General features: G+C 35.4%; 2 protein-coding genes across 14 annotated transcripts in view; one reads left to right on the forward strand and one right to left on the reverse strand.

The window, feature by feature from the left end:
* The first annotated feature begins 9,988 nt into the window (after positions 1-9,988).
* Positions 9,989-27,023, forward strand: part of meis1a (Meis homeobox 1 a) — an 89,447-nt gene continuing 72,412 nt past the window's right edge. For all 12 annotated transcript variants that reach the window (XM_087235066.1, XM_087235067.1, XM_087235068.1 and 9 more), the window contains exon 1: positions 9,989-10,074. The gene's annotated coding sequence lies outside the window, so the exon portion shown is untranslated. The remainder of the gene's footprint in view (positions 10,075-27,023) is intronic.
* The window catches only part of spred2a (sprouty related EVH1 domain containing 2a), a 30,407-nt gene continuing 21,960 nt past the window's right edge, over positions 18,577-27,023 (reverse strand). The window contains exons 5-7 of one of the 2 annotated variants that reach the window (XR_015477007.1): positions 24,701-24,850; positions 23,577-24,350; positions 18,577-21,016 (exon numbers count right to left, since the gene is read on the reverse strand). Coding sequence is in view for 1 of the 2 variants with exons in the window: in XM_087237762.1 (XP_087093888.1) it covers positions 23,661-24,350; positions 24,701-24,850 (840 nt within the window). In the remaining variant the exon portion in view is untranslated. Of the gene's footprint in view, positions 24,351-24,700; positions 24,851-27,023 lie in introns of both variants that reach the window. The other variant, XM_087237762.1, reaches the window with a different exon arrangement.

Genomic DNA, 27,023 nt, shown 5'->3' on the forward strand with positions numbered 1-27,023 from the left:
TCGTAATGCTAATATAATGGATTTCTCATTAACATCTTGCAGATACGTTTAACGTTTTTATTCAATTAATGTATCTTAACATAATTTTCATGAAAATTTAGCACTTTTTGCCTGACTTGTCATTAACGTAATGCTAATATAATGGGATTCTCATTAACATCTTGCCCATACATCTATCATATAATGGAACTATCATTAACATCATGTTAATACAGCTTTCATTTTTATTAAAATAATGCATTTTGACATTATTTTCTTAACAATTAAGAACTTTTTTTGTCTGAATTTTCATTACCGTAATGCTAATATAATGGAATCCTCATTACCATCATGCCAATTACAGCTATCATTTTTTAAACAATGCATTTTGACATTGTTTATGACAATTAGGAACAGTTTTGTCTGAATTGTCAATACCGTAATGCTAATATAATGGAATTATCATTGACATCATGCCAATACATCTATAATTTTTTCTTAAAATAATGCATTTAGACATTATTTTTATGACAATTAGGCTCTTTTTTTTGTCTGAATCGTCATTACCATAATGCTAATATAATGGAATTATCATTACCATCTGGCCAATACAGCTAGCGTTTTTATAAAGTTATACATTTTGATGCTATTTTCATGACAATTAAGCTCCTTTTTTGTCTGAATTGTCATTACCATAATGCTAAGATAATGTAATTTTTATTACCACCATGCAAATACATGCATAATTTTTATTAATTTAATGCATAAAATAAAAAAAATTACTCTAATGGAAAAAAACTACAATCATTACCATAAAGAAACATTTACCTTGATTCAAAGTCAAAAATAAATAGTGAAAATACAGTACTCTTTCGGTAATATAGTAAACAAATACTGTATTTACTAGCAATGAGAATCAGAAAATATATGTAAAATTGAAATTTTTGTATGGAAATGATTATTTTGGAATTAATGTTTATAATCGTTTATAAAAATGTAGCTGTAGTTTTTTTAAGAATGAAAATTAGACTTGGAATAAAAATGATAGTATCCAATAAGAAATGTAAATTAGTGGAAATGACAAAATATAGAGGAACAAAATGTGTTACGGTAATGAGAATTTCTAATGTAAATTGGTGTAATGTCAATGCAAAAAAGCATTCTGATTCTGAAATTAGATGGGGTTTTTTTTCCTTTTTTTTTTCTTTGCAAGATTCACATTTGGAGAGTTGGCCATAAATCATCCAGATTAGCTGCAGCAGTGCATTTAGTTGCAGCTCACGCATGCATTTCTCACATGCATCACTCCATGCAGCTTCAGTTAGTGTTGCTCATTCCATTGCAATACCCCAGATCCTTTTCATCAGCTCATTTATTTTAGTGTTTTAATGAGTCTCAATCGTGTTTTACTCCCTCGAGGAACTTCATGGTTGTTCACAGTCTCAACATGTTTTTTACTTTCCTTGCATTTAAAGGGATAGTTCACCTTTAAAATTAAAATGTGCTCACCATTTCCTCAAAGTGTTTCCAAACCTGTTTGTTTTTTCTTTTGTTAAACTGCTGGAAACCTGTAACCATTGACTTCTATAGTGGGAAAAGCAAATACTGAAGGAAAAACTCAATTGATGACAATATTTTCATTTTCAGGTGAACTATCCCTTCAACAGTTTTTTGTTTATTTGTTTTTTTTTTCTTCTCTGGTGGTTGTCGGGTAATTTTCGTGTCCTAGTCGTGCGGCATCTAACAGTCTGAAAATGAAGGCGTCTCTGGTTAGACGCTTCATTCCCAGACCCAAGACAGCCATGATGTAACGGTTTACTGCCTGTTTGTAAAAAGAATGACACAATAATGACGGTAATGATAATGATGAAAATAATTTTAGTGTTTGTACTCGTTGACAGCTGTTTTGAAAGCTGGATCAGTGATGTTTCTGTGTTTGGCTTTGGGTTTGTTCACACTCGGACTCTTCACATGTGGAACAAACAGTACGACGACTCCATTGATTTCACTTATGCGTGCTTTCAGTGCCAAGTTTGGGTATTGTAGTCATTTTTTTTGTTTGTTTTCTGCATTTTTTTTTTCTGTTCGTTGCGTACTGCCAGACCACTGATTTAAATAAAGAAAATTGATTTATAACTCAATGGTTCAAGTCAATTTATCTTTATTTCTATAGCACTTTTTACGGTGTAGATTGTGTCAAAGCACTTTAAAGGGGATCTAATATGCAAAAATAAATTTTTTAAGGGGTTTATACACCATTGTGTGGCAACATTTTGTGATTTTAACCAACTTCTAATGGTAAAAATAAATAAATCTATGCTTTTATATTCACACTTTATAAAAACAATGTGCAGAAACATTTTGTTTGACATTCTCCCTTTGTACGTGTCATCAGAGGGAAAAAAGCCCCGCCCATAAGTGACAGTCTCTCCCTTGTTAGCATAAACAGCCCTGGGTGAGAAGCAATCCACCATTAAAGTTTTGAATCTGACACTATGCTTACACACGTGCGTTTCTAGCTCCGCCCTCTTCTGAAAACAGCTCAATCTCATTTGAATTTAAAGCAATGGTCAACAAAACAGCCTAAAAAGGGAGTTATTTGTGGGTTATTTATTATATATTATTTTATTATCAGATACTCATTTTACATCTTTAAAAACGGGGCATAATAGGTCCCCTATAATAAAATAAGCCATAATTATCTAAAGTCAGTGTAGTATGATGGTGTAGTTGTATCCAGATATAAAGTGATTCCTTTCAGTTTAGTATAAAAGTTCAGTTTATTCAGATCAGTGTAATGTGAAATGTAATGGTTAAAGTGAGCGATTTAAGAGGCATGTAACTGTGGAAGCACATGAGGAATGGCCAACCCGTTTCATATACACAAGCGTCTTCTCTCTCCGTCTAATGTAACAGACATTCTGTACTCATGACTTATTCATGGCATTTATTTAAGAGTTAGGGCAAAATTCAGCTGATTTTAGTATTTAGGTAAAATATTATGCATTGTTTTATTATAATAATTATCATAGGGTGATTTGTAAAAGGCTATTGATGATTATTCAGCAATCTTTTAGTTACATAAATCAGAAATTGCAGAAATGGTACAATTTTAGTGAATTTTTTAGTGATTTGGATCAATTCACTTGCAAAGAATGTGATTTCAGATGTTCCTCTTGGCCTCTGTCATTCAGTCCTACCAGGATTTTGCAGGGCCTTTTAAATATAGATCTATTTTGTTCTAGATTGATGACTTTATTCAAAATTTGTGGCATAATTTGCTTTAATTATTGTGTTTTGCTGTGAAAATACACACAAATGTTGTAAAAACCAAAAAAATGTTTAGTTTGTTTTTGATCTTGAACCACTAGACTTGCAAAATCCTGGAGGGACTGGTTAATCTTTTCGATCAATTAAAGTCATGGCACGTTAGACAAAGGAAGTACATGTCACTTTTAAAGGAGTAAAATGTGTTACCGTAATGAGAATTTTACCGTAAGATAGTTTTTGATTTACCTCAATCAGATATATTTTATCATGTTTTTATTTTATCAATGTGACCTCAGAATGGCCTCGTAAATAAGTGTACCAAATTTGTTGAAAATACCTCATTGTTATTTTAAAATATCTGACTTTGCCACTTTTAACATTCAAACACACTTTTAACAATCTTTTCGATCAATAAAGTTCGTGGCACGTTGGACAAAGGCACTGCATGCCATATATAGAGGACTAAAATGTGTTACGGTAATGAGAATTTTACTGTAAGAGAATTTTTGATTTACCTCAATCAGATATATTTTATTATGTTTTCATTTTATCAAGTGACCAAACGCTGTCATTTTATCAATGTGACCTCAGAAGGGGCTCATAAATAAGTGTACTGAATTTAGTGAAAATATCTCATCATATTGCTGACTTAAAGCCATTTCAGTAAAACTGGCCTCTTTTAACATTTTGCCTTTTTTTTTTTTTTTTTTTTTTGCATCTTTGAGTCTAAAAATGCTTCATTTTTGCTGTTAAGACTCCATAAATGAGTTCTACATTGGTTTTATCTTGCTTTAAGCTCAAACCCATAACTTCACAGCATTTTTGGACTAAAATTTTCCAAATTGATGACTTTATTCAGAACTTGTGGCATAATTTGCTTTTATTATTGTGTTTTGCTGTGAAAATACACACAAATTTTGTAAACAATAAAATAAAATCCCGGAGGGACTGGTTAATCTTTTCAATCAATAAGATTCGTGGCACTTTGGACAAAGGCACTGCATGCCATGTATAGAGGACTAAAATGTGTTACGGTAATGAGAATTTTACTGTAAGAGAATTTTTGATTTACCTCAATCAGATATATTTTATTATGTTTTCATTTTATCAAGTGACGAAACGCTGTCATTTTATCAATGTGACCTCAGAATGGGCTCATAAAAAAAGTGTACCAAATTTGGTGAAAATATCTCATCATATTGCTGACCTATAGCCATTTCAGTAAAACTGGCCTCTTTTAACATTTTACCTTTGTTTTTTGTTTTTTTGCAACTTTGAGTCTAAAAATGCTTAATTTTTTGCTGTTAAGACTCCATATGAGTTCTACATTGGTTTTATCTTGCTTTAAGCTCCAACACATAATTTCACAGCTTTTTTAGACTAAGATTTTCCAAATTGATGAGTTTATTCAGAACTTGTGCCATAATTTCACAATGTCACAAATATTTCTTTATTGATGAAACTAAAGCCACACGGGAAAAAGGCACTGCATGTCAATTATAGAGGAATATACTGTAGTAAGATTTTATCTTAAAATAATTTTTGATTTACGTCAATCAGATGAACAACAATGCATTGTTTATCCTTTTGGATATTTTATCATGTTTTTATTTGATCAAGTGACTAAACTCTGTTATTTTATCAATATAACCTCAGAACAGGCTCATAAATAAGTGTACGAAATTTGGTGAAAACATCTCATCGTATTGACCACTTGAAGCCATTTTAGTAAAACCGGCCACGGCCACTTTAATAGTTTGGCTTTTTTGGGGGGAACGGTGAGTCAAAATGCTTTTTTTTTTTTTTTTTTTTTTTTTTTTTAATTTTTTACAATTATTACTGGTAAGACTTTATAAATGAGTCCTACATTAGTATTATTTTTGCTTTAAGCTCAAGTCTATAATTCCCAGCTTTATGGGAATAAATTGATCCAATAAATCCAATATTATTGTAATAATTTACCAATCTGACTCAAGAATGACCAATGATGTGACTACAGTATTCCTGAATATTCAAAATTCATGTGCTTTCCTTCTTTCCTGCTTCTACAGTTATTAATATACTATTTAATCAACATAACTTTCATTGGAAATGTTTTTCGATAAACTAATCAGTTGTTTGCTACTTTAATTTGTACATTTTTTTTTAATGATTAATTTTTTTTTGTCTTTTAGATGACTGTAAGGTTTTCGAAGGTCTGAGTGATACAGTCATCTTGCATATAATGATACAGAGCTGCGTGTGTGTGTGTAGGAGGGGGTGATTGTGTTCACATTTGTTTCCGATTTTATTCATGTAAACAGGGGGGCTGTCAGACTCAGTGGGGCCTGTTTAAATTAAGGCCAGGCCGCTCTGCACGCAGACGCTCCCAGGCTGTATGTCGAACGCCACATGCTAGTTTATAGTATGAGAGCTGTGATAGATTTGAATGAATGACACACAAATGCAGATTTGGTCCCGGTTTGAGTGACCATAAAGTCGTTCACCCACAAACTGAACATGCCGTCATTATTTATTCACCTAAACCTGAATACAAAATGACCAATGGAGACCAGATGGCTTCTATATAAAGTATCGCTTGACTTCATGATACTAACAATATTTTTACATGGGGAATGAAATTTAATTAATGATTTGATCAAAGGTCTATCATATTCGGTTTTAAAGATACATTGAACAATGTTTGATGTTCCTCATATGTTATATCTGATTTTGTTTGTTGCTTTTTACACAGTTGAAAGCAATTACTTGACTTAAAATAATGAGTAAATCTGTTGCTGTCAATGCAATTTGTTTACTTTAAAAAGTGAGTTAAAGTGTTGCCTTTTAAAGCGATTAGTTGACTTTACTTGAAATAATGATTAAATACGTCGCTTTTTTAAAGCGATTAGTTGACCTAAAATAAACAAATCTGTTGCTTTTTAAAGTGATTGGTTGACTTCAAATGACTATATCTGTTGCTTTCAAAGCCATTAATTGACTTTTCTTGAAATAATGAGTAAATCTGTTGCTTTTTAAAGCCATTGATAGAAATGACTTAAGATGAGTAAATATAAATATGTTATATGTAAAAATATAAGGCTTTTAAAGTGATTAGTTGACTTGAAATCAGTAAATCTGTTGCTTTTAAAGCCATTAGTTGACTTTACTTGAATTGAGTAAATGTGTTTAAAGTAACTAATTAAAGTAATTAGTTGACTTAACTTGAAATAATGAGTAAATATGTTGCTTTTTTAAAGCGATTAGTTGACTTGAAATGAGTAAATCTGTTGCTTTTAAAGCGATTAGTTGACTACTTGAAATAATAAGTAAATATGTTGCTTTTTTAAAGCAATTAGTTGACTTGAAATGAGTAAATCTGTTGCTTTTGAAGTAATTAGTTGACTTTACTTGAAATAATGAGTAAATCTGTTGCTTTTAAAGCGATTAGTTGACTTGAAATAATAAGTAAATCTGTTGCTTTTAAAGCGATTAGTTGACTTTACTTGAAATAATGAGTAAATCTGTTGCTTTTGAAGTGATTAGTTGACTACTTGAAATAATGAGTAAATCTGTTGCTTTTAAAGCGATTAGTTGACTACTTGAAATAATGAGTAAATCTGTTGCTTTTAAAGCGATTAGTTGACTACTTGAAATAATGAGTAAATCTGTTGCTTTTAAAGCGATTAGTTGACTTTACTTGAAATAATGAGTAAATCTGTTGCTTTTAAAGTGATTAGTTGACTACTTGAAATAATGAGTAAATCTGTTGCTTTTAAAGTGATTAGTTGACTACTTGAAATAATGAGTAAATCTGTTGCTTTTAAAGCGATTAGTTGACTTTACTTGAAATAATGAGTAAATCTGTTGCTTTTGAAGTAATTAGTTGACTACTTGAAATAATGAGTAAATCTGTTGCTTTTAAAGCGATTAGTTGACTTTACTTGAAATAATGAGTAAATCTGTTGCTTTTAAAGCGATTAGTTGACTTTACTTGAAATAATGAGTAAATCTGTTGCTTTTGAAGTGATTAGTTGACTACTTGAAATAATGAGTAAATCTGTTGCTTTTGAAGTGATTAGTTGACTACTTGAAATAATGAATAAATCTGTTGCTTTTAAAGCGATTAGTTGACTTTACTTGAAATAATGAGTAAATCTGTTGCTTTTGAAGTGATTAGTTGACTTTACTTGAAATAATGAGTAAATCTGTTGCTTTTGAAGTGATTAGTTGACTACTTGAAATAATGAGTAAATCTGTTGCTTTTAAAGCGATTAGTTGACTTTACTTGAAATAATGAGTAAATCTGTTGCTTTTAAAGCGATTAGTTGACTTTACTTGAAATAATGAGTAAATCTGTTGCTTTTGAAGTGATTAGTTGACTACTTGAAATAATGAGTAAATCTGTTGATTTTGAAGTGATTAGTTGACTACTTGAAATAATGAGTAAATCTGTTGCTTTTAAAGCGATTAGTTGACTTTACTTGAAATAATGAGTAAATCTGTTGCTTTTAAAGTAAATATGTTTTATTTACTTTAAATCTGTTGCTTTTAAAGCAATTATAGTTGACTTGGAAGTATAAGTAAATCTGTTGCATTTAAAGCGATTAGTTTACCAAAATGTGGGTAAATTGTTGCTTTTAAAGCAATTATTTGACTTTACTTAAAACATTAAGTAAATCTGTTGTTTTTAAACCAATTACTTGACTTAAAATAATGAGTAAATTGTTTCTTTTTGAAGCGATTAGTTCACTGTATTTGAAATAATAAGTAAATCTGTTGCTTTTAAAGCAATCATCTGACTTTTTAACTAAAAGTAAATCCCTTGGAGATTGGTCATATTTATTTTTTAAAATCACTAAAACTTTCTTTTGAAGTGATTTGCTTAAAGTGAGTAAACCCATTGCCTTAAAATTATTAAGTAAATGAACTATGTTCCAAGTAGCAGTTCCAAGTTACAGCTGGTTTCACTCATTTCTTCTGAGTAAAGTCAACTAATCAGTTTTAATAGTGTGTAGAGTTTGACTTTATATATTTTATCCTTTGGGTAAACCATGTCTTTATGATTCGCCTCAGGATTAGTTCCATGTTTCATTATGGTTTGTGGCAGTAGTCACTTTTAAGCGTCTAAATGACAAGTAACATGGTACAGACTACAGAAAACAGTGTTATCCTCATAGCACATATCCCTTGATTCCTCTCCACACTGTACACATGACTGAACTGCCCTCTGGGGATAAGAATAGTTATTCTGTTCAGTTGAACACCGCATGCCACATCCAGCGCACAACAAGCCGATTCATTGGTGTATGAAATGAACCACAGACATGTTTACTATCAATATCATTATGCAACTGGACTGTGAGAGCAGAAATCTGGCGAAAATGCTCCTTTCTATTTGTTTTCAAAGGGTTATTTGCTGGGAAAGTCAAAGGAAGGGCATGCATGGATTGAGTATGGAGGCAAATATATACAGCATAATTCAAATGAGTTAATTTCTCTCTCTTATATTCTGTCAAAGTATTTGGTTGTTGCTAGATCAGATATGGTCGCGGTGGGAAGTTAACAAGAATTATTTATATTATTTATTAAATTTGCCATTTAATGTATTTTATTAACATTTACATCTACACCAACCCTAAACCCATCCGTCACAGTAATGTAAAAATATGAATTATTGTTATACAGTGTTACAAAAATAATGATGTATTAATGTGCATATCCGCAGCTGTATCCTATCTTACCCACTTATTTGGCCTCTATTATGTGATGTTTTAATATGAAATATTATTTTTGATGAGAAAAATGTGTAGGACTTATTTAAAATTTATTTGCATATTGATTGGAGGCTGAAACCATTTAATAAGCATATCAAATGAGATGCTACGTTAGCAGTTGCTTCTTGTTTAGATGTTTTTCTAAATAAAATTTTAATAATATTGTGTACTGTTTTAGTAACCAAAAACATTCCCAGAACGTTCTGAAAGCAAAAAAAGGTCATAATTATAACCATATTTATTATTTGAATATTAATTGGACTTATTTTTTATTTATTTGCATATTAATTGGAGGTTGAAAACATTTAATAAACAAATCGAGTGAGATACTACATTAGCTTTGTTAGCATTTGGTTCTTGTTTGTTTTTTTTCTAAATAAATATTTTCTAAATAAAAAATTTATAGTATAGTTCTAGTAGTTTCCGTAACCAAAACATTCCCAGAACGTTCTGAAAGCAAAATGAAAGTCACAATTATGACCATATTAATTATATGAATATTTGGACTTATTTTAAATTAATTTGCATATTAATTGGAGGTTGAGAACCAACCTATCAAGTGAGATGCTACATTACCATATGGTTCTTGGTTATTTTGCTAAATACGAATTAAATAATATAGTTAATATACTGTTTTAGTAACCAAAAGCATTCCCAGAACGTTCTGACAGCAAAAAAAGGTCACATTTTTGACCATATTTATCAACATATTTGCATATTTCAATGAAACCTGTAGCATAAAATTGTTAATTTTTGAATTTCTTATGTTGTGGATACACGGGGGCTGCTGACGTCAAACGCCTTTTTTTCTCTTTTTTTTCTACAATAAATATCAATGATAGTGACTTTCGTAGCACTGGAAAGTATTTTACAGACGCTACAATAGTGTATTCGTGTTCACTCGTCATGTTTTAATAAACTGGTTTCGTGGGTAAATGAAGGGCGGAGTATTTATATATTTGTATTTGGGTCGCGCGCACAACACACAACTTTCGGCGGGAAGACGCAGTTCCGGTGGACGACGCAGAGGGGATTTGGATGCTGACATGCCGATCATTTCTCCAAATCTGTGAGTTATTGAAATTACACAATAAATCACAAAACACGAGTGACCAAATGTAACAGACACACAACACACACATAAACACAAAACACAATCGACCAAATGTAACACACACACACACACACACACACACACAGACAAACTCCTAATTTCACACAAGAGTGATTCGTCGAAAAATGCGGTTTGAGTTCTGATAATCCACCATTTAAAGTTCGTTATGAAATGGGACAGTGACTCTCCTTAAAAAACAAGAAATGTCTTAACTTAAATTGAGGTAAGGTTGGTTTTACATTCAAACTTTTTACAAAAGTATACTTAGCAAATACCAAATGGGGAAATTATTTTAGCAGCCAAAAACTATCAAAGTAGAACATTGTTCAGTCAATTTAACGGTGCTAATGCTGTTTTGAAGCCATACTCGCATGTGATTTCAGTCCGAATATTCAAAGTAGAGCGATAAACAATATAGAGACCCTGTCGCAAGTTGACACTGCTCATAAATGAACATATGTGCGAATATAAAGCCAGTTTTACCTCGATTGAACTGTATTAATTGCTCAAAATGTTGCAAATGTTGATTTATCTGTTTTTTAAATTTGCTTAGTATAAAATTGCAGTGTTTTGACTTTGTTTTCGAGCCACCAAGCTTTTGTTTTGCTGGAACAATTTATTAGAGCTTCTCATTGCAATTTTGGGAAAATGGTTGGTTCATATTGTGCTCTTAAATGTGTATTGTCGTTAATGATTAGATGATAGTAAAAACGGGTATAAGAATGGTCTGAAAGCTTTGAGCTTGTCCACTTTCAGCCACTTCCAGTGAATTTATAGCTTAATTAAACAAGCCAACAAGACAATAAACTGATATTTGTTGTACAATCATCTTATTAAAACTTGTATATGAGCAATTCCAGCATTATGGATGTAAGGCTAGGCCGATAAACAATATTATATCGAATCACGATAAAATTAATGTCAATAACAATGATAAGCTCTGGACTTTTTTTTACTGTATATCAGAGATGGCCAAAGTTGGCCTATGACAACCTTTGATTTGGCCCGCCATCCCATTTGAGAAGAGAGGGGGAATGATAGTGATAGTTTAGAGATGACATTTCAAATTTAACGTAACCTTTTTTTGTTTGTTTAATTGTCGAGCTACAAAAAAGCTAACTGAAACGAAATGTTTCCATTTAAATGCTGTAATTTAGTTTAAAATGTACATACTGTCACCTGACGGATAAAGGACCATCCTGAGACTTTGGTGAGTAAATCAAGGCAAGGGCAGATTCTGCTTGGCTAGTTTAATTCAGCATTGAATTCCACTGTGTTATAAATGTGATTATGTTCTTATTGCAATAAGATTCAAAGTGTTGTTTTCTATATATTTTTAAAATATTATTAACTAAATTAGGATATGACCCATGGCAACTTTATTATAAAATAGTTTGGTATGTTTATCTTCAGCCCACGGCTCTCAATGATATTTGGTTTTTGGCCCTTCATAGGAAAACGTTTGGGCACCCATGCTCTATATTGATCTTAGAGCCAATCAACACAGCAGAAATGTGCATCAATGGGAATTTAAAAGTGTGTTGATATTAGAGATGTACCGAATTTTCTTCCACAAAAAATGTATCAGGGGAAAAAATGTTATGGTATTTTATGGACCCTCTAATTTTCGTGTCTTCAGTCATTGTTGGGGTACTCTTTTATTAATTATTAATTTATAATTGATCAAATGGGTTAATTGGCACAATATTTTTTAGACCAATTATGTGATTTAGAACAAATAAAAGCATTTGCAAATGTATACAACCCAATGTTGTCAATGGTCAAATCTGAAAGGAGCAAGTTTTTTAGGGATCGCAGTGATTTTCTGGCCCACGATGATGACTGGCTTATTAGCCGTTTCAGCCAGGGTGCGCAATGGGTGGCTTCTTGGTGACTGATGTATTTAAAGATATTATTCCAGCTAAGTTTTTTTATTTTATTGAGCGTAATTATTTAACTGCATATCAGGAGACTGCGGTTATCAATTAAAGATGTGGCTGTTAACCCCCCTCAACAACCCACAAACTGACCAGGAGCGCAGATACAATGATGCCCATTCTCGCACTCGGTCAGTTTTAGAGCAGGCGATTGGGCAGCTGAAATGCCTGTGGCACTGCCTTGAAATGAGCGGAGGGGTGCTGATATACTGGCCTAACAAAGTGTTCCTCTAATACATCCGTGTCTCCCACAGACATGGATACTACACCAGACAGTAAAGTATCGCCCACAATTGAGGTAACTGTCCTCAAAGAGTGTTAGTTCAGCATCCCCAGTTCCCCGCCTGTTCGGTCCACACTTTGAAGGTGTGCCGATGTTCTCCTCTTATCCTGCAACTTTACATCAGACCATTTCTTTTTTAATTCACTCACAGAGTGCAATGTTCAGACCCCACTGCAGTAATCGCTTCAGCTCTCCCACCAATTTTTTTTTTTCTTTTGTTATTAATTCCGGAGGACAAACTTGCAAATGACACAGTTTTTCTCCGGTCTACCTCCGATAAGAGCACCTCCAATTCACAATCATTAAAGTTTATCTTCTTGCTTGCTTTTGCCATTGGTTTTTTGTTTTTCATGGAGTTTGCATGTTCTCCCCGCTTTTGCGCGGGTTTCCTCGGGGTGCTCAGGTTTCCCCTACAAGTCCAAAGACATGCACGCTATAGGTGAATTAGGTAGGCTAAATTGTCTGTAGTGTATGTGTGTGAATGAGTGTGTATGGATGTTTGCCAGTGATGAGTTGCAGCTGGAAGGGCATCCGCTGCGTAAAACATATGCTGGATAAGTTGGCGGTTCATTTCGCTGTGGCGACCCCTGATTAATAAAGGGACTAAGCTGAAAAGAAAATGAATGAATGAATAAATGCATATTATAAGACAATAAAAGTGTTTTTTTTTTTACCTTGCAGGCATATCAGCCTGTTGTTGGAAACCCTCTAAACCAAAATATGACCTTTTATAATGCAAAACAGGGTTTTTTTTTTAAAGATACAACACCATAATTTACTTGTGCTTTTTTATTAGATAAGCTGTATTGATTTTGACATGATTACAATGAATTGTGAAGCCCTACAGTTATACAAGTAAAATGCAACGTGTTATCCACTTCCTCTGAGTTATTCAGATCCAGGTCTGTTTCCCATCATGCTGTCTGCTCATCAGAAACTGCTCCCATGGCTCTATGGAGACAATTTTTACTGTGTCTCTCTCAATACTTCAGTCTCAAGGATCCAGACGCTACCCAAAAAAACTCCAGACTTGGATTCTTAAAATGCACTTTAACCGGATTTGAAGCGATGTATCGCTCCTTTGAGACAAACACAATCCAAAAGGCTTCCAGCTGACCTCGAACTAATGTATGAAATTCATTACCCTGACCTCTCCGGCCCTGCGGACAGGTTGCCAGATAACTGCTGCTGAAAGTAAACAAACAAGGGTGGACACAGGGAATAAGACAATGCTGGCCCGGCCCTGTCTTTTCCTGCAAACACACACTCGCACGGCTCCTTCCGAGGTCCCTGTTCAGTGTGGGAAGACGGACTCCTCTGGAGAACGCAGACACTTCGTTCCCTCCCCGAACATCTCTGTTTCCTCCCGCTTCCTTGTTCTTTTGTTTGAAACTGCACATGTTGATATCAATGTCCATTTAATCTTTGTTGACCTTCATCATTCTCACACAAACACACACACACACATGTGTACTTCAAACTCTTTGCTGTGTGTCACGCACAATAACATCCTGGTGTGTGTATCTGTGTGTTCCCAAATGGGAGGAAACAGAGTTGCGCAAACACTCATTGGCAAATCCGCACGTTTGCACGACACGATCCCGAATGAAGGAGGGAGCGTCTTTACGGCGCCTCCTGGAGTCTGGGAGCAGAGATCATGGGGTGACGGGGTTCAGCAGTGAGCCGCTTGACTGATGCCTATAAGTGAACTAGTGTTGTCAAATAATTAATCTCGATTGACCGCGTCTAAAATAAATGCTGTATTTACATAATATACAGTTGAAGTCAGAATTATTAGCCCCCCTGTATACTTTTTTCACCAAATTCTGTTTCAAGGAAACAAGTGTTTTTCAACACATTTCTAAACAGAATAGTTTTATTTAGGGCTGCACAATATATTGTTTTAGCATTGATATCACAGTATGTGTCCGCAGTAGTCACATTGCAAAATATGCAATGTTGAGTTGAGATTAAAGTCGATCAACAATTGAAAATACATGAGTTTTGTGGAGTCAAAGTATAACCTTAACAGGGTAAAAAATTTCATTTGCTTACATTTTAAAGACAATTTAAGAGTTTAAAGCATTTGAGCAGAAAAATGTATAACATTTGTAACTTTCATGAGTAATTTTATTTATTCATTCATTTTCTTTTAGGCTTAGTCCCTTTATTAATCTGGGGTCGTCACAGCGGAATGAACCGCCAACTTATCCAGCGTATGCTTTATGCAGCGGATGGCCTTCTAGCTGCAACCCATCTCTGGGAAACATCCACTCACTGTCATTCAATTTAGCCTACCCAATTCACCTGTACCGCATGTATTTTGGACTGTGGGGGAAACCGGAGCACCTGGAGGAAACCCACGCAAATGCAGGGAGAACATGCAAACTCCACACAGAAACGCCAACTGACCCAGCCGAGGCTCAAATCTGCTGCGTAAAACATATGCAGGATTAGTTGGCAGTTCATTCTGTTGTGGCAACTCCTGATTATTAAAGGGACTAAGCTAAATGAAAATGAATGAATATAAATAAAAAATTAAATAAATCTTAGTGCATGGACATATTAAAATAAAACAAACAAAAATGACAAATGCAACCAAATTATGTCAGCAAATTACAATATATACTAAAACAAAATTTAGACTTGGCAAAATGTTAATCTTTAGGGTTTTTTAATAATGTTTTTTCTATTAAAGTACATATTTATTTATTTTATTAATTTAAAATAAAATAAACATTTCGCTTAAATAATATTTTATCACTAATATTTGCAAAAATAACAGCTTTTTTATTTTATCGAAAGCTAGAAATAAAATAACATTTGAAGCACAAAAATTACAACGTGTCTTAACAAATATAATAAAATAAACACAAATCTAAAAACATTTGCATGACAAATAAAATAGTATTAAGACTTAAACTAACATTAAAATTAAAAACTGAGCTAATTTAAAATATGAATAAATAGTTCTTTATAAACACTGCTAAACTAGACGAAAGCACATGGTAAATATTAATAACACTAGTAATATATTGATATATTGTTATTAATATTATTATTCACTTGTACAAAATTTGAATACTTGGGAATAATTGTTAGCACAAACAGCAACTTAATTAAATAAAATAAAAAGCAAAACAAATACACTTATTATTATCCAGAGCTCTGTGCAGATGAAATGACTTCAATAATAACATCTGAGGCTTATATAGCGGACAATGACCAAACTAGCTTGCTCCCAATTTAACCAGCAAATCTTTCAGCAGCCGAAATGACAAAACCAGAAACTGACTTGCTGATTATAACATGACGGTTTTAGTTTCGTCACTTGGCCTAGACGTGCGGTCAGGTGTTTTGGTCGTCCATACTGTGGTTTATGCATTAGTGTTACCTGATTCCTCCGCTTTAACAGTGGGAAGAGGACAAAGAAGGACTTCTGTTGAGTCCAGCGTGGTCTAAATGTCTGCACATGTTGGAATTTGATGCTATTTGTAGTTACAGTTCCAAAGCTGGACAAGGCCTTCGGGACGTCCTGCCTCTCCCCATCTGTCCCACTCAAGCTGTTGTTCACTCGCTCAGCAGTTCACGATGGAGATGTTTTGGACAGTATTAGGGTTAAACAATATATCGTTAACTTGTGTATTAGCAATAATCACATCGCAGGATTGGATTATTTATTGAAGATTAAAACAAAGATATTATTTAAGCATTTATGTTTATACAATTTACAAAATACCTTGTTAATTTTTGCTTGATTGCTCAGCTTCTGTACTTTAATACTGTTGGACTCCCATAAGTAAAACCTTAGAGAGCTGTTTGTTTAACTTTTATTGTTGCTTTGTCATGTTTATATATGCGTGTAATTTATTATATTTTATGCAAATGAACTGCATAAAAAAAGTCTTGATCCTTCCGGTTAATCTAATATACATACACTCACCGGCCACTTAATTAGGTACACCTAAACTAGTACCGGGTTGGACCCTCTTTTGATTTCAGAACTGCTTTTGTACAAGAAAAACAGATGCCTTTTAAGTTTGGGAGGCTTGGCACAAGAATGATCATTTTTGGGGTCCCTGGCATCTAAAAGGTTGAAAACCCCCATGTTGGATGATGCACAGAAAGACACACACACACACCATGTTATAGAGATGAATATGAGACTCACTGTCATGCCAGCACGTGCCCAGCTTTCTGTACACACACACACAAACACTGTCACATGTCATTCATGCACATTTGCTCATTGGACAATAGACACACACACTCACACACATACATGCTTGTCCATAATATTGAACGGTCACAAGAGTGTGTGACTTGTGTGAAGTTTTCTTTCAATTTCACAGGTTTCTGTAGCTCTATTGAAAGTCTGTTCACTCAGATGTGTGAGCTTTAAAAATATATCCATATAAATTGTTTTAATCTAAGCATTTCAAGGAATCCCAATTGATTTTTAAGGTAAATAATTTAATTTTGGCTTTTATTTATATATACATTTATAATTATGGTGCACAAAAACAAATGTTGTTTCTTGCAAAAGCTCAAATGCTGCATCACATGTAGGAAAAAATGTCATTGGTTCTTGTGCATCAAGCAAGCGTCTTTGAGATTCCGTGACCAAATATGGTAATGCTGTAAATGTTATTTGCAGATCAATATTATGTGAATCTCATTGCAAGACTTAATTGCTTAACTCATGTGGATTTATTTTTAAATCTCCAAATGAATGTTTTAAAGTGTCAGCAGTTTTGGTTGCACAGCCTTTGGAAGAAAACATTTTAATTCGTTTATTTTGTAGATTTTGGGCCCTATCATACTCCCAGCGCAAGGCTCGACGCAATTGTTGTTTGCTAGTTTTAGCTCGGAGCAAGAGTTATTTTGATGTTTTCCTCCATGCAGTTTAAATAGCAAATGCATTTGCGCTCATACGTGCGCCCATAGGTGTTCTGGTCTAAAAAAGGAGCTGCATTATGGCTCATTGCTGGCGCGTTGCTATTTTGAGGAATTAAAATAAACTGCACAAAGACCTGCTGAGAGGATGCCTAAAGTCCAGCGCAGAGCGCGTTAGTTGTGCACCTCGCTTAAATTTTGCTTAATACACACAGGATGTACAGCAATACGCAAATGTCTTTACAAATGAAAAAGAATTAAGGGATTAAAATGTTACAAAAACTATTATTTTCTTGCCACATATTTATAAAAACCACTGCCTTCATGCCTTCATCTCGGAGGCTGTTTCAGTTTGTTTATGACAATTTACTTTTGTATAATGTTATTATGATTAGCAGTATTATTTATTATATGCATATTTATATTTGTTTTATTAAAAACAAGCTTAGATTTGGCCACCGGTCAGGTTTTAGACAGTAAGGGGCACGGCATGTGTATTTGGATATAACTCAGTTTTTTGACCACACTTCGTTATTATTGTTCATTTATTCGTTTGCTGGAAATTAGAACTAAATTTAGAAACAGGTTTTTTTTTTAACAAACTAAATTATAATGTAAAGGCTAATGGATGTCTGTCCGTACAACACGTTTTAGAATAAATTTTTTTGGTGGTTTTCACCTTTTAATGGACAGGACAGTAGAGAGTATTCACAGGAAGGCATGGGGAGCAGAAAGAGGGGAAGAATCAGCATAGGACAGCAAGGCGGGAGTCGAACTCAGGTTGCAGTGAGCACCGGAGTGCATATGTCTGCACTTTTTTTAACCACATAATCTTTTAATGCTTTCCCCGCCTCCAAGTCCTTCCGATTGGCCCACTGCTTTGCAACTGTCATTGGTGATGCTGCATATAGTCACAGCAAAATAATGACCCTATAGTCTAAAAGCACTTGCACTGCACCCTCTCACCTCCATCTGCTCCTAAAGGTCTGCATCCCCTACAGAAGCCTCTGATCTGTGAATGAGCGCCACCTTGTGGTACCACCGCAGGCTATAAGTCACTTTCCAAAACCTTTCCATTTTCACAGGAAGTACCACAGTTTGAGAACAACTGCTTTAGACAAGTTGTCTGCTCGATTACTAAATGTAAATCAGCATATGTGAGAACTAGACTACAGGATTGTGTGTGTGCAGTTGCATAGTTTCTTTAAAAAAGTGACATTGCCACCTACTGGGCTGGCATGCATTGTTTTTCGTTTTGTTGTTGAGTGAAAAACCATGACCGAATGCGCGCAAACAGTTCAAAAGAGACTCTGACAGAAGGCTTGAGACGGCACTGGCTGATTCAGGCACTTTCTTTTAATCTCAGAATGTTCAGGAGCATCAGACAAACAGAGAAACTCACTCTCCTGGACACAGATAAAAAAATAAAACTGCTCCTCTTTTGTCACGCATCAGATAGTACTACTGCAAAAGCTTTTCACAGGAAGAGGGGGAGAGATACGAGAGAGAAAGAGATGAGTAGAGTAGACATAAAACATCAGCTGACAAACAGGATCACAGTCATCATGACAAACGCTGTCACAGTCCACTGATTGGCTGGATGTCGTTTTTGAAGGACGTTGCTGATAGGCCAGCGATTGGAAACATATTTCGAGAACTTCACAACATCTTTGCACAGTGTTCAGATGGTTGTTTTTTCCTTGTTTGTTAGTTTTACTAGTACTTTTGTGTTGTGCTTAAGACAAAGGCAGAGAAAGAGACGGGGTACATCGATTTTTGAGGCTGGTTTTCATTTTCAGAAACATCGAGAACAGGCACATACATCTCACAAACCTTTATAGAACACGTACAGGTCATATCTTAACCTCCAATCATCAAAATGAAACCTATTTTAAGGTCTTTGTATTGTTATCTTTCATGATAATCAGTCATTTTATTTCATTGCAGCAGAACAACAACAATCTGACAATTCGTTTACACCAATAACGATAACTATAACGTAACTAAAGTCCATAAAGTAAAATAATGTTCAGCTAGTGGTTAAGTGCGATGACATATAGCACCATGGTGCTCACGGCGACCCGAGTTCGATTCCTGGTTTGAGGTCATTTGCCAACCCTTCCTCTCTCTGTGTTCCCAATACTTTCCTGTGTGTAACCTCCACTGTCCTATACCTATTAAAGGTGTAAACAAAAAAAGTAAAAATAAAAATAAGTAAAGAATAGTAAAGAACTGCATTGTTAGTGTTACAGTGTTTATAGTATACAGTGGTTCCTCACTATAGCATGTTTCATTATTTGAGCCTTGCAGTTTCGGCGATTTTTTTCGTGCAATCTGACATGCTTCTTTTTCTACAGGGCAGCATTGTGTTTGCCATCCTAATTCACACATTGTGTTCTGCATCCTGATTGGCTGTAGACCATTGTCAATCAATCTCCTCCGTGCTTTGTCTCCTGTACTGTACAGAATGTGTTGAGCATGCCAAATTTACATAAATCTTTGATCACTAGCAGTGTGACTCTGAAGTGCTGTACTGTATGTTTGCAAGTTTACTCCCCATAATGTCGACGCTACGTTCTGCACCGTCAAAGGCACCTGCGGTAGCACCCGAAAGGCAGAGGAAAAAACCAACCATCTCACAAAAGGTTGGACTTCTGCACATGCTAAAGAAAGGTTGAAGTTACGCAGCTGTAGGGTGCCATTACTAAATAAATAGATGAAGATCAAATGGTTTTGATCTTTGGTTTTATTCTATAATACTGGACTTATTTTTCGACGAAGGTTTGAACTTTGAGTGTTTAAACAAGAGAGAAAAGTGTGAAAAAGTTAATACCTGTCTAAGAAAAATGTATAAAGTGTGTAGTGAGGGGTTGTAGAGCCCTAAAATGTAAAAATAAATAAATAAAAAAGCACTTAGCAGATTTCACCTATTGTGGGTTATTTTGCAGAACGTAACTCCCACAATTAATGAGGAACCACTGTATACATATTTATCATTATTTTTAGAAGTACATGGTTATCACATAGCCATCATTATTGGTGCACACCAACCTTTACTCTCTGTTAAAAGAGAAAAATGTTGAAGAAATTATACTTGGTAGTGTTTCTTATACTCTTTTTCTTCACAGTAAAATGTACTTAGTTCAGAGTGTTTAGTCTCTCTTTAAATAAGGGCAAACACGTTGGTAATAAGCAGAGCTGCTGTGGAGTTGCTTAATGATCCTCTGCTGAGATTCTGAGAGATTCAATATATTATATTTCAGCTGATTTCATCTAAGGCTGTGGCTGAAGTCAGTTTTGTGTTTCTCTTCTGTGTTTCTGCTTATTAACAGCAGGTGTTCATCATCAGTGCTCAATCATAACCTTATTAATTCTTTCATTGTCTCATTAACTTGAGTAACTTTAACTCAATTTAGAGAGGGACTAAATACTTTTTTGCTGATAATTTTGCTTTGTTGTAATCCAAAACTGTTGTAATCTAAAAAATTTTAAATAAAAATTATTTTTATAAAATGTATGACATTTATGGTAACAAGAATGTCTTTTTTTGCATTGCAGTTATGACTCTTTGGTTGGCAAACATGCTTGTTTGTCAATAAAACAATGATAAAAGTTTCTAAATTAGGCTAAATAAAACCAGTTTTATTTTGTTTTCGGGGGTAAAATGTGACCTGCACGTTTTCATAAGAACCACCCAAACAGCAAATTAATATTTGGCAATTTGGCATAATGTCACTTACCAAATTCATTCTTATCACACACACACACACACACACACACACTAGATCTACCGTCCTACAGGTCAGCTATTTTGGATTCCTCTGGGTTTGTCTTATCTAGACGGAGTGGATCACAGTAGAAGAGACGCCTCTGAATGGAGAGACACAACCAAAGGCTGACGAGATAGTCAAATCAAACCAAACAAACATATATTAAAACACAGACAATACAGAAGGAAGATAACTCAAACCTTCAAAGCACATGAGCATAAAAATATAAAGTACCTGCATTTATATATTTATATCTACATATATTTATATATACCTTTTCATATATAAATGAATATTTATTGTGTAGTCTTTTTAAATGGAAGCTGAGGGTAACTCTTTAAAAAAAAAATTGAACGAAAAAATTGTTCTTGGCAAATATTAATCATGATTGATCGCATCCAAACTAAACATTTGTATTTACATAATAAACTGTATGTGTGTATTGTAGGGCTGCACAGTATATCGTTTCAGCATCAATATCATATCGCAATGTTTGCACCTGCAACAGTTACAACGCAAGATCTGCAATGTCGGATCGAGATTATATTTGGCCGGGAGCCACAGTTAAAACAACACCTATGAAGTGACTGAAATGTTTGTCATTTGCTAGTGTTTTTGGGGCTTGTGACTGTGTGAACATTTCAAGCCAGGTAAATCATTTAGGCACAATAAATTCTGTTTGTTACTATAAAAAAAGTCATTGTAATTGTGTTTCACTTGACATTTAATTACTCAATTTATGTACCAGAATATTGCTAGACTCTCATAAAACTGTTTATTTTACTTGTATTTTTGCTTTACTGTATTTATAAATACTTGTGATTGATTAATTGTAGTTTATGCAGATGCACTCTGTTACAGAAGTACCACTGTCAGTGTAAAATTATTATTTCTTTTTCCAAATAGAGCTATTTCAAGCATCTGGTGAAAATGTACTCAATATCGCAAAAGAGAAAAAAATTATTCCAGTATCGTGCAGCCCTAATGTACTGTGTATATTTATTTTGTATATATAAATACACACATGCATGCATATATTTGAGAAAATGTTAGATTTGGATATAAAACTATGTAAATGTTTTGTTTGAGTTTTGTATTTTCTCTGTATAAGTGTGTGTGTTTGTGCGTGTGTATATACTCGCTTTAAGAACTGCAAATAAAATGTCTGTAAATTAGCAGTTTTACGTATTTTGTGATTCATGATGTTTTTATTTTTCCATGTTTATTGATGCTTTTAGATCATTTATAAACTCATTTCGAGAGGATCACGTGCTTATGATTGTTCACGGCTAGTCCCACATTAGCTTACGCTTGATTCACGAATCAGATGATTCCAAACTCGCTATAAATATCCAGAGTCTCTTATCTCAATTTCTTCGTCTTGAAGACCCCTACTCCTCCTCCTTTCTAGATGGGCAACATGGTGGCCCAGTGATTAGCACTGTTGCCTCACAGTAAGAATGTCTCTGGTTAAAGTCCTTACTAAACCACTCGACATTTCTGTGTGGAGTTTGATCGTTCACTCCATGCTCCCGTGGGTCTTCCCCGGGTTTTCCGGTTTCCTCCCACAGTCCAAAAAACACAGTAAATTAACCAAGTTGACATCCAAGTCAAGCTCATAGCAAGCCGTAAATCTCTTCTTAGCCATCCCTACATCTGTCATTAGCCAGAAATAAGTCGGGGTAGTTCATCGAGATCTCCCCTAACTCAAACTCCCCTCTTGCCCTGCTAACAGGAGGGAGCCCAGGGCTCGAGGATCAAGCTTTATTATCAATCATCAGCTAAGTATTTTGTGTATCTTTCAGACTTACTTCTCTATATATTATTTCTCATACGTTATATTATTATTTCTAACTACTAAAATGTCAACAAAGGTTACTTTGTTAAACTGTAGAGTTGAATTTTCAATATAAAAAGTCAACAGAGCAGAGATCAACTTCCCATAATGCAATTCACAAGTGTAAATAAATGGAAAACAATTGTGAATCACAAAATACTGAAACTGTTAATTAACATATATGGTTTACAGTGTGTGTGTGTGTGTGTGTGTGTGTGTGTGTGTGTGTGTGTGTGTGTGTGTGTGTGTGTGTGTTTATGCAACGCAATCTTATGGCAATTCGTAACTTTTTGATTTAGTAGCTAATTCGTATAATTTCGTACGATCTAATTTGTGCAATTTAGTACGATTTGCTCATCACCCAATGACGGTTAGGGATGGGGTTGGGTGCCACAGCTCCTTTTTAAAATCATACATTTTCGTATGACTGAACGCAATCGAATTCGTACAAATTAGCCACTAAATTGACAAAACGTAAAATACTTGCGTTTCGTCGTGAGATCAGGCTGGTTTATCTGTTGAATTATCTGTAATGTGTTTATATAATTATATATATATATAATGTAAAAACAAATAATTTTGGATGCAATTAATCGTGATTAATCTTTGCCCAGCACAAAAAGAGGACAGCTGTCCATTATAATGTAGATTGAGAAAATTAAACCCAAAATGGACCAACCCTCTGAAACACCAGCGGGAAGGACAGGGAGAAAATAAAAAACGAAGCAAAACACAAATGCAGCCACAAGTTCATTCCTCCGCTGTTCATTTGCATCCACGCCGTTGTTTTGCTGCTGGTGTGCTCGTGTTTCTCCCGCTCAGCCCGTAGCCTTGTGTTTGCCACCGCAGCAGTGGCACGCGACGCCACAGTGGTAACACGCTCGCAGCGGCACGTAGCAGCACATGCACGGTGCTAGCAGCGACAGTCCCAGAAGTGCTAGCCAGCGCAGACAGAAGCGCTCTTCGCTGGCGTCGCAAGAGCACGGGTCCGAATAATCGCCCTCAGGGTCCGACATGCAGTGGTACAGCAGGCTGTCCGCACACCACATAAAGCTGACCCGTCGTATACATGTCTGCACGGGGTCCGGGGCCTCCTGACAGCGCCCACGCCCGTTTTCAGACGGACTGAACATATTCTGACAGTACACACAGCGTAAGCGCTCTCTGCTGTCTTCCACGCGCCGCGGCAGCCATTTAGCTGTTAGCGCCCGTGGCTGACCGGTGACCACGCCGCCACCAATGCCCGTTTTACCATCACGGGATACGTGTCCGTCCCCACTGAGTGGGTAAGAGTAAGTGTAGTCGTGTTTGGGAGGTTCGCTCTTAGCGAGGTGGACGTAAGCGTCCGTGACGTCAGGCCGCAGGGGTTTGGTGCGGGTCGCGGTGGTGGCGTGACGATAGTCCTCATAGCCTGTTAGCCAAGATCGCTCGCGTGGGTTTATCCGCACAATCTCTTCCTCCTCCTCATGAAACCTGACGTGACGTGAACACTGGAACATGGGCACCGTCTGTTGAAGAGATGAAAAAAATGTGTTAATATGTTTATACAGTATAGACCAGGGGTGCCCAAACTTGTTCCTGGAGTTGCCAGCGTCCTGCAAAGCTTAGTTCCGCAATCAGACACACCAGGACTAGCTAATCAAGCTCTTACTAGGCTTTCTAGAAACATCCAGGTGTGTTGAGACAAGTTGGAGATAAATCTACTGGACACCAGACCTCCAGGACAGAGTTTAGACATCCCTGGTATATACAGTCACAATTATTAGCAGCAATCTGCCTCTAGTGTCTACAAGATAAACTGCAAGAAAGAACTCTGTGTACACTGCAGCAAATGCACAGGTGATTCATACAGACTCACCTGCTCCAGGTAGTATCGGTCGGAGTGCCTGTGCTGGTCGTAGAGATGTCCCAGAATGCAGTGGTGTGGCTCAGAGAAGCTGATGGGTGCGAGCGTCTGCATGGATGTCTCTCTCTTTTGGGAGGAGTTAGATGAGCTGTCTGTGGCGTTCTGATGGACACACAGGCAGACAGAGCAGGAATAAACACTCTTTCCACATATGAGCATGGTGGCAAGATCATACTGACTTGGCACGGACCAAACTCCCTGCCCTTCAAGCAGAGTTGTATTTTTCACTGGATTTCCAGCAAAAATAACCCTCAATCACCATGATATGAGATTGTGTTTGTAGAGACACAGTAAGTCACAGTGTTTGTATTCATGCACCTGTCAATTAAGAGATGTTTTCAGTCTAAAAAAATCCCAAGATCGACTTTAAAGTGTTTCTTTTATCACACTTGATTATTTTGAGTGTGTGAATTTCAGTTAAAACACATCATTTTAAAACCCGTTTTAGGCAAATTTGTTTATTTTTCATGCACTCAATTATGATGGTGGCACGGTGGCTCAGTGGTTAGCACTGTCGCCTTATAGCAAGAAGGTTGCTGGTTCGAGTCCCAGCTGGGTCAGTTGGCATTTCTGTGTGGAGTTTGGATTTTCTCCCTGTGTTGGCATGAGTTTCCTCTGGGTGCTCCGGTTTCCCCCACAGTCCAAGCACATGCGCTATAGGTGAATTGGTAAAACAAAGCTGCCCGTAGTGTATGGGTGTTTCCCAGTACTGGGTTGCAACTGGAAGGGCATCTGCTGTGTAAAACATATGTCGGAATAGTTGGTGGTTCATTAGGCTGTGGCAACCCCTGATAAATAAGGGATCAAGCCGAGTGAAAATGAATGAATGAATCGTAAATCTCCACTTACTGACACCAAGCTTTTCAGATTTATTCGAATCTGTAGAATTCAAATAAAGTTTTGAAGACTTTTAAAGGTGCATATCTTTATACACAACATGCCTGATTATACGCTACATTAGGGCTTAACAGTAATGGAAAAAATCTGACATGGCAAGTTTTGTTTTTCTGTGAAATATATTGAGATGTCAATTCAATTTCAGCAGATGCCTTAAATAGCTCTATTTGTGAAGGATTTATTTGTTTTGGGATTGATTGTGATAATTCTATAAGGGATTAAATTATGCATAAAATATGAAAAACAAATTACACGCATAGATAAATACAGTAGAGCAAAAATTAATGTAAAAAAAAGTGTGTTTCTGGGGAGTAACCAGTATCCAGATACAGAAATGTATTAATTAAATTAGGGCTGGGCGAAGAGTAATCGAAGAGTAGTTGAAATCGGCATTCAGAACCTATAATCAATCAGATTTTTCAAGGTCAGTTTTTTCAATTACTTTCCCTACCGTGTGTAGTCATGTGACCCCGCTCTGTTTACACTTCTGCATCGAGCACATGGTCTGGCGCAGCCTTCACACGTTCACATAGCCCTCATCATGACTAATGGCAGAAAAATTTCACTACACATTGCGACGACCAGTGTTGTGCAAGTTACTTTCAAACTGTAATACATTACAGATTACTTGGTACTGTTATTTAAAAGTAATCCCTTACCTTACAATATTACTGTTACAGAATTGAAATATGTTACATGACTCTTATATTACTTTTTAGTTACTTTCACCAAAATAACTACAGAATAAGACGTTAACATTCTAAAATGACAAAATGTACTGCAGAGCGTTTTACATCCGGTAGAAAGAGATATGATGTAGGATAATGACTGTGACCTATCCAGGCTACTAACAATATAGTATATAATTGGCAACGTGTAGGCTCAAGAAAATGCAAGAAAGGATGACAGCCAAAATCACACACAGTCTGTTTAAAGCATGGTAGATGTGAAGTGATTATCTGTCAATATCTGTGAATAGCTTTGGTTTATTCATATTAGACACAACAGGCCTATATGTGAACTCCAATGCCATGACAAGATGCAGATTTCTTTCTTTTCTTATTGTTGCCATTATTTTATTCACTTAAAATGCAAGTGGTTCACAACCTGATGAAGTGAGCATGATGAACAGCTTTCTCAATATAAAGTGCAATTAGAGGACCAACCTCAACCTGTCATTTTAGGCCATAGATATGAACATGTAGGCTAAACATCGCCTAACTGTGTAGAAAGAAAACAGATCAAATAGAGATCTATATGTCTCCCAAAAGACTAAATTAATCCACTGACCGAGAGAACGAGAGAAACTAAATTTCTGCTGCTTTGGCTTATCACTCTCGTCTTTATATTTAAATATATAAACCATATCAACATTCTT

Source organism: Danio rerio, chromosome 1, assembly GCF_052040795.2.
Source record: "Danio rerio strain M-AB ecotype USA chromosome 1, GRCz13ab, whole genome shotgun sequence".
NCBI classification, from domain to species: Eukaryota; Metazoa; Chordata; class Actinopteri; order Cypriniformes; family Danionidae; genus Danio; species Danio rerio.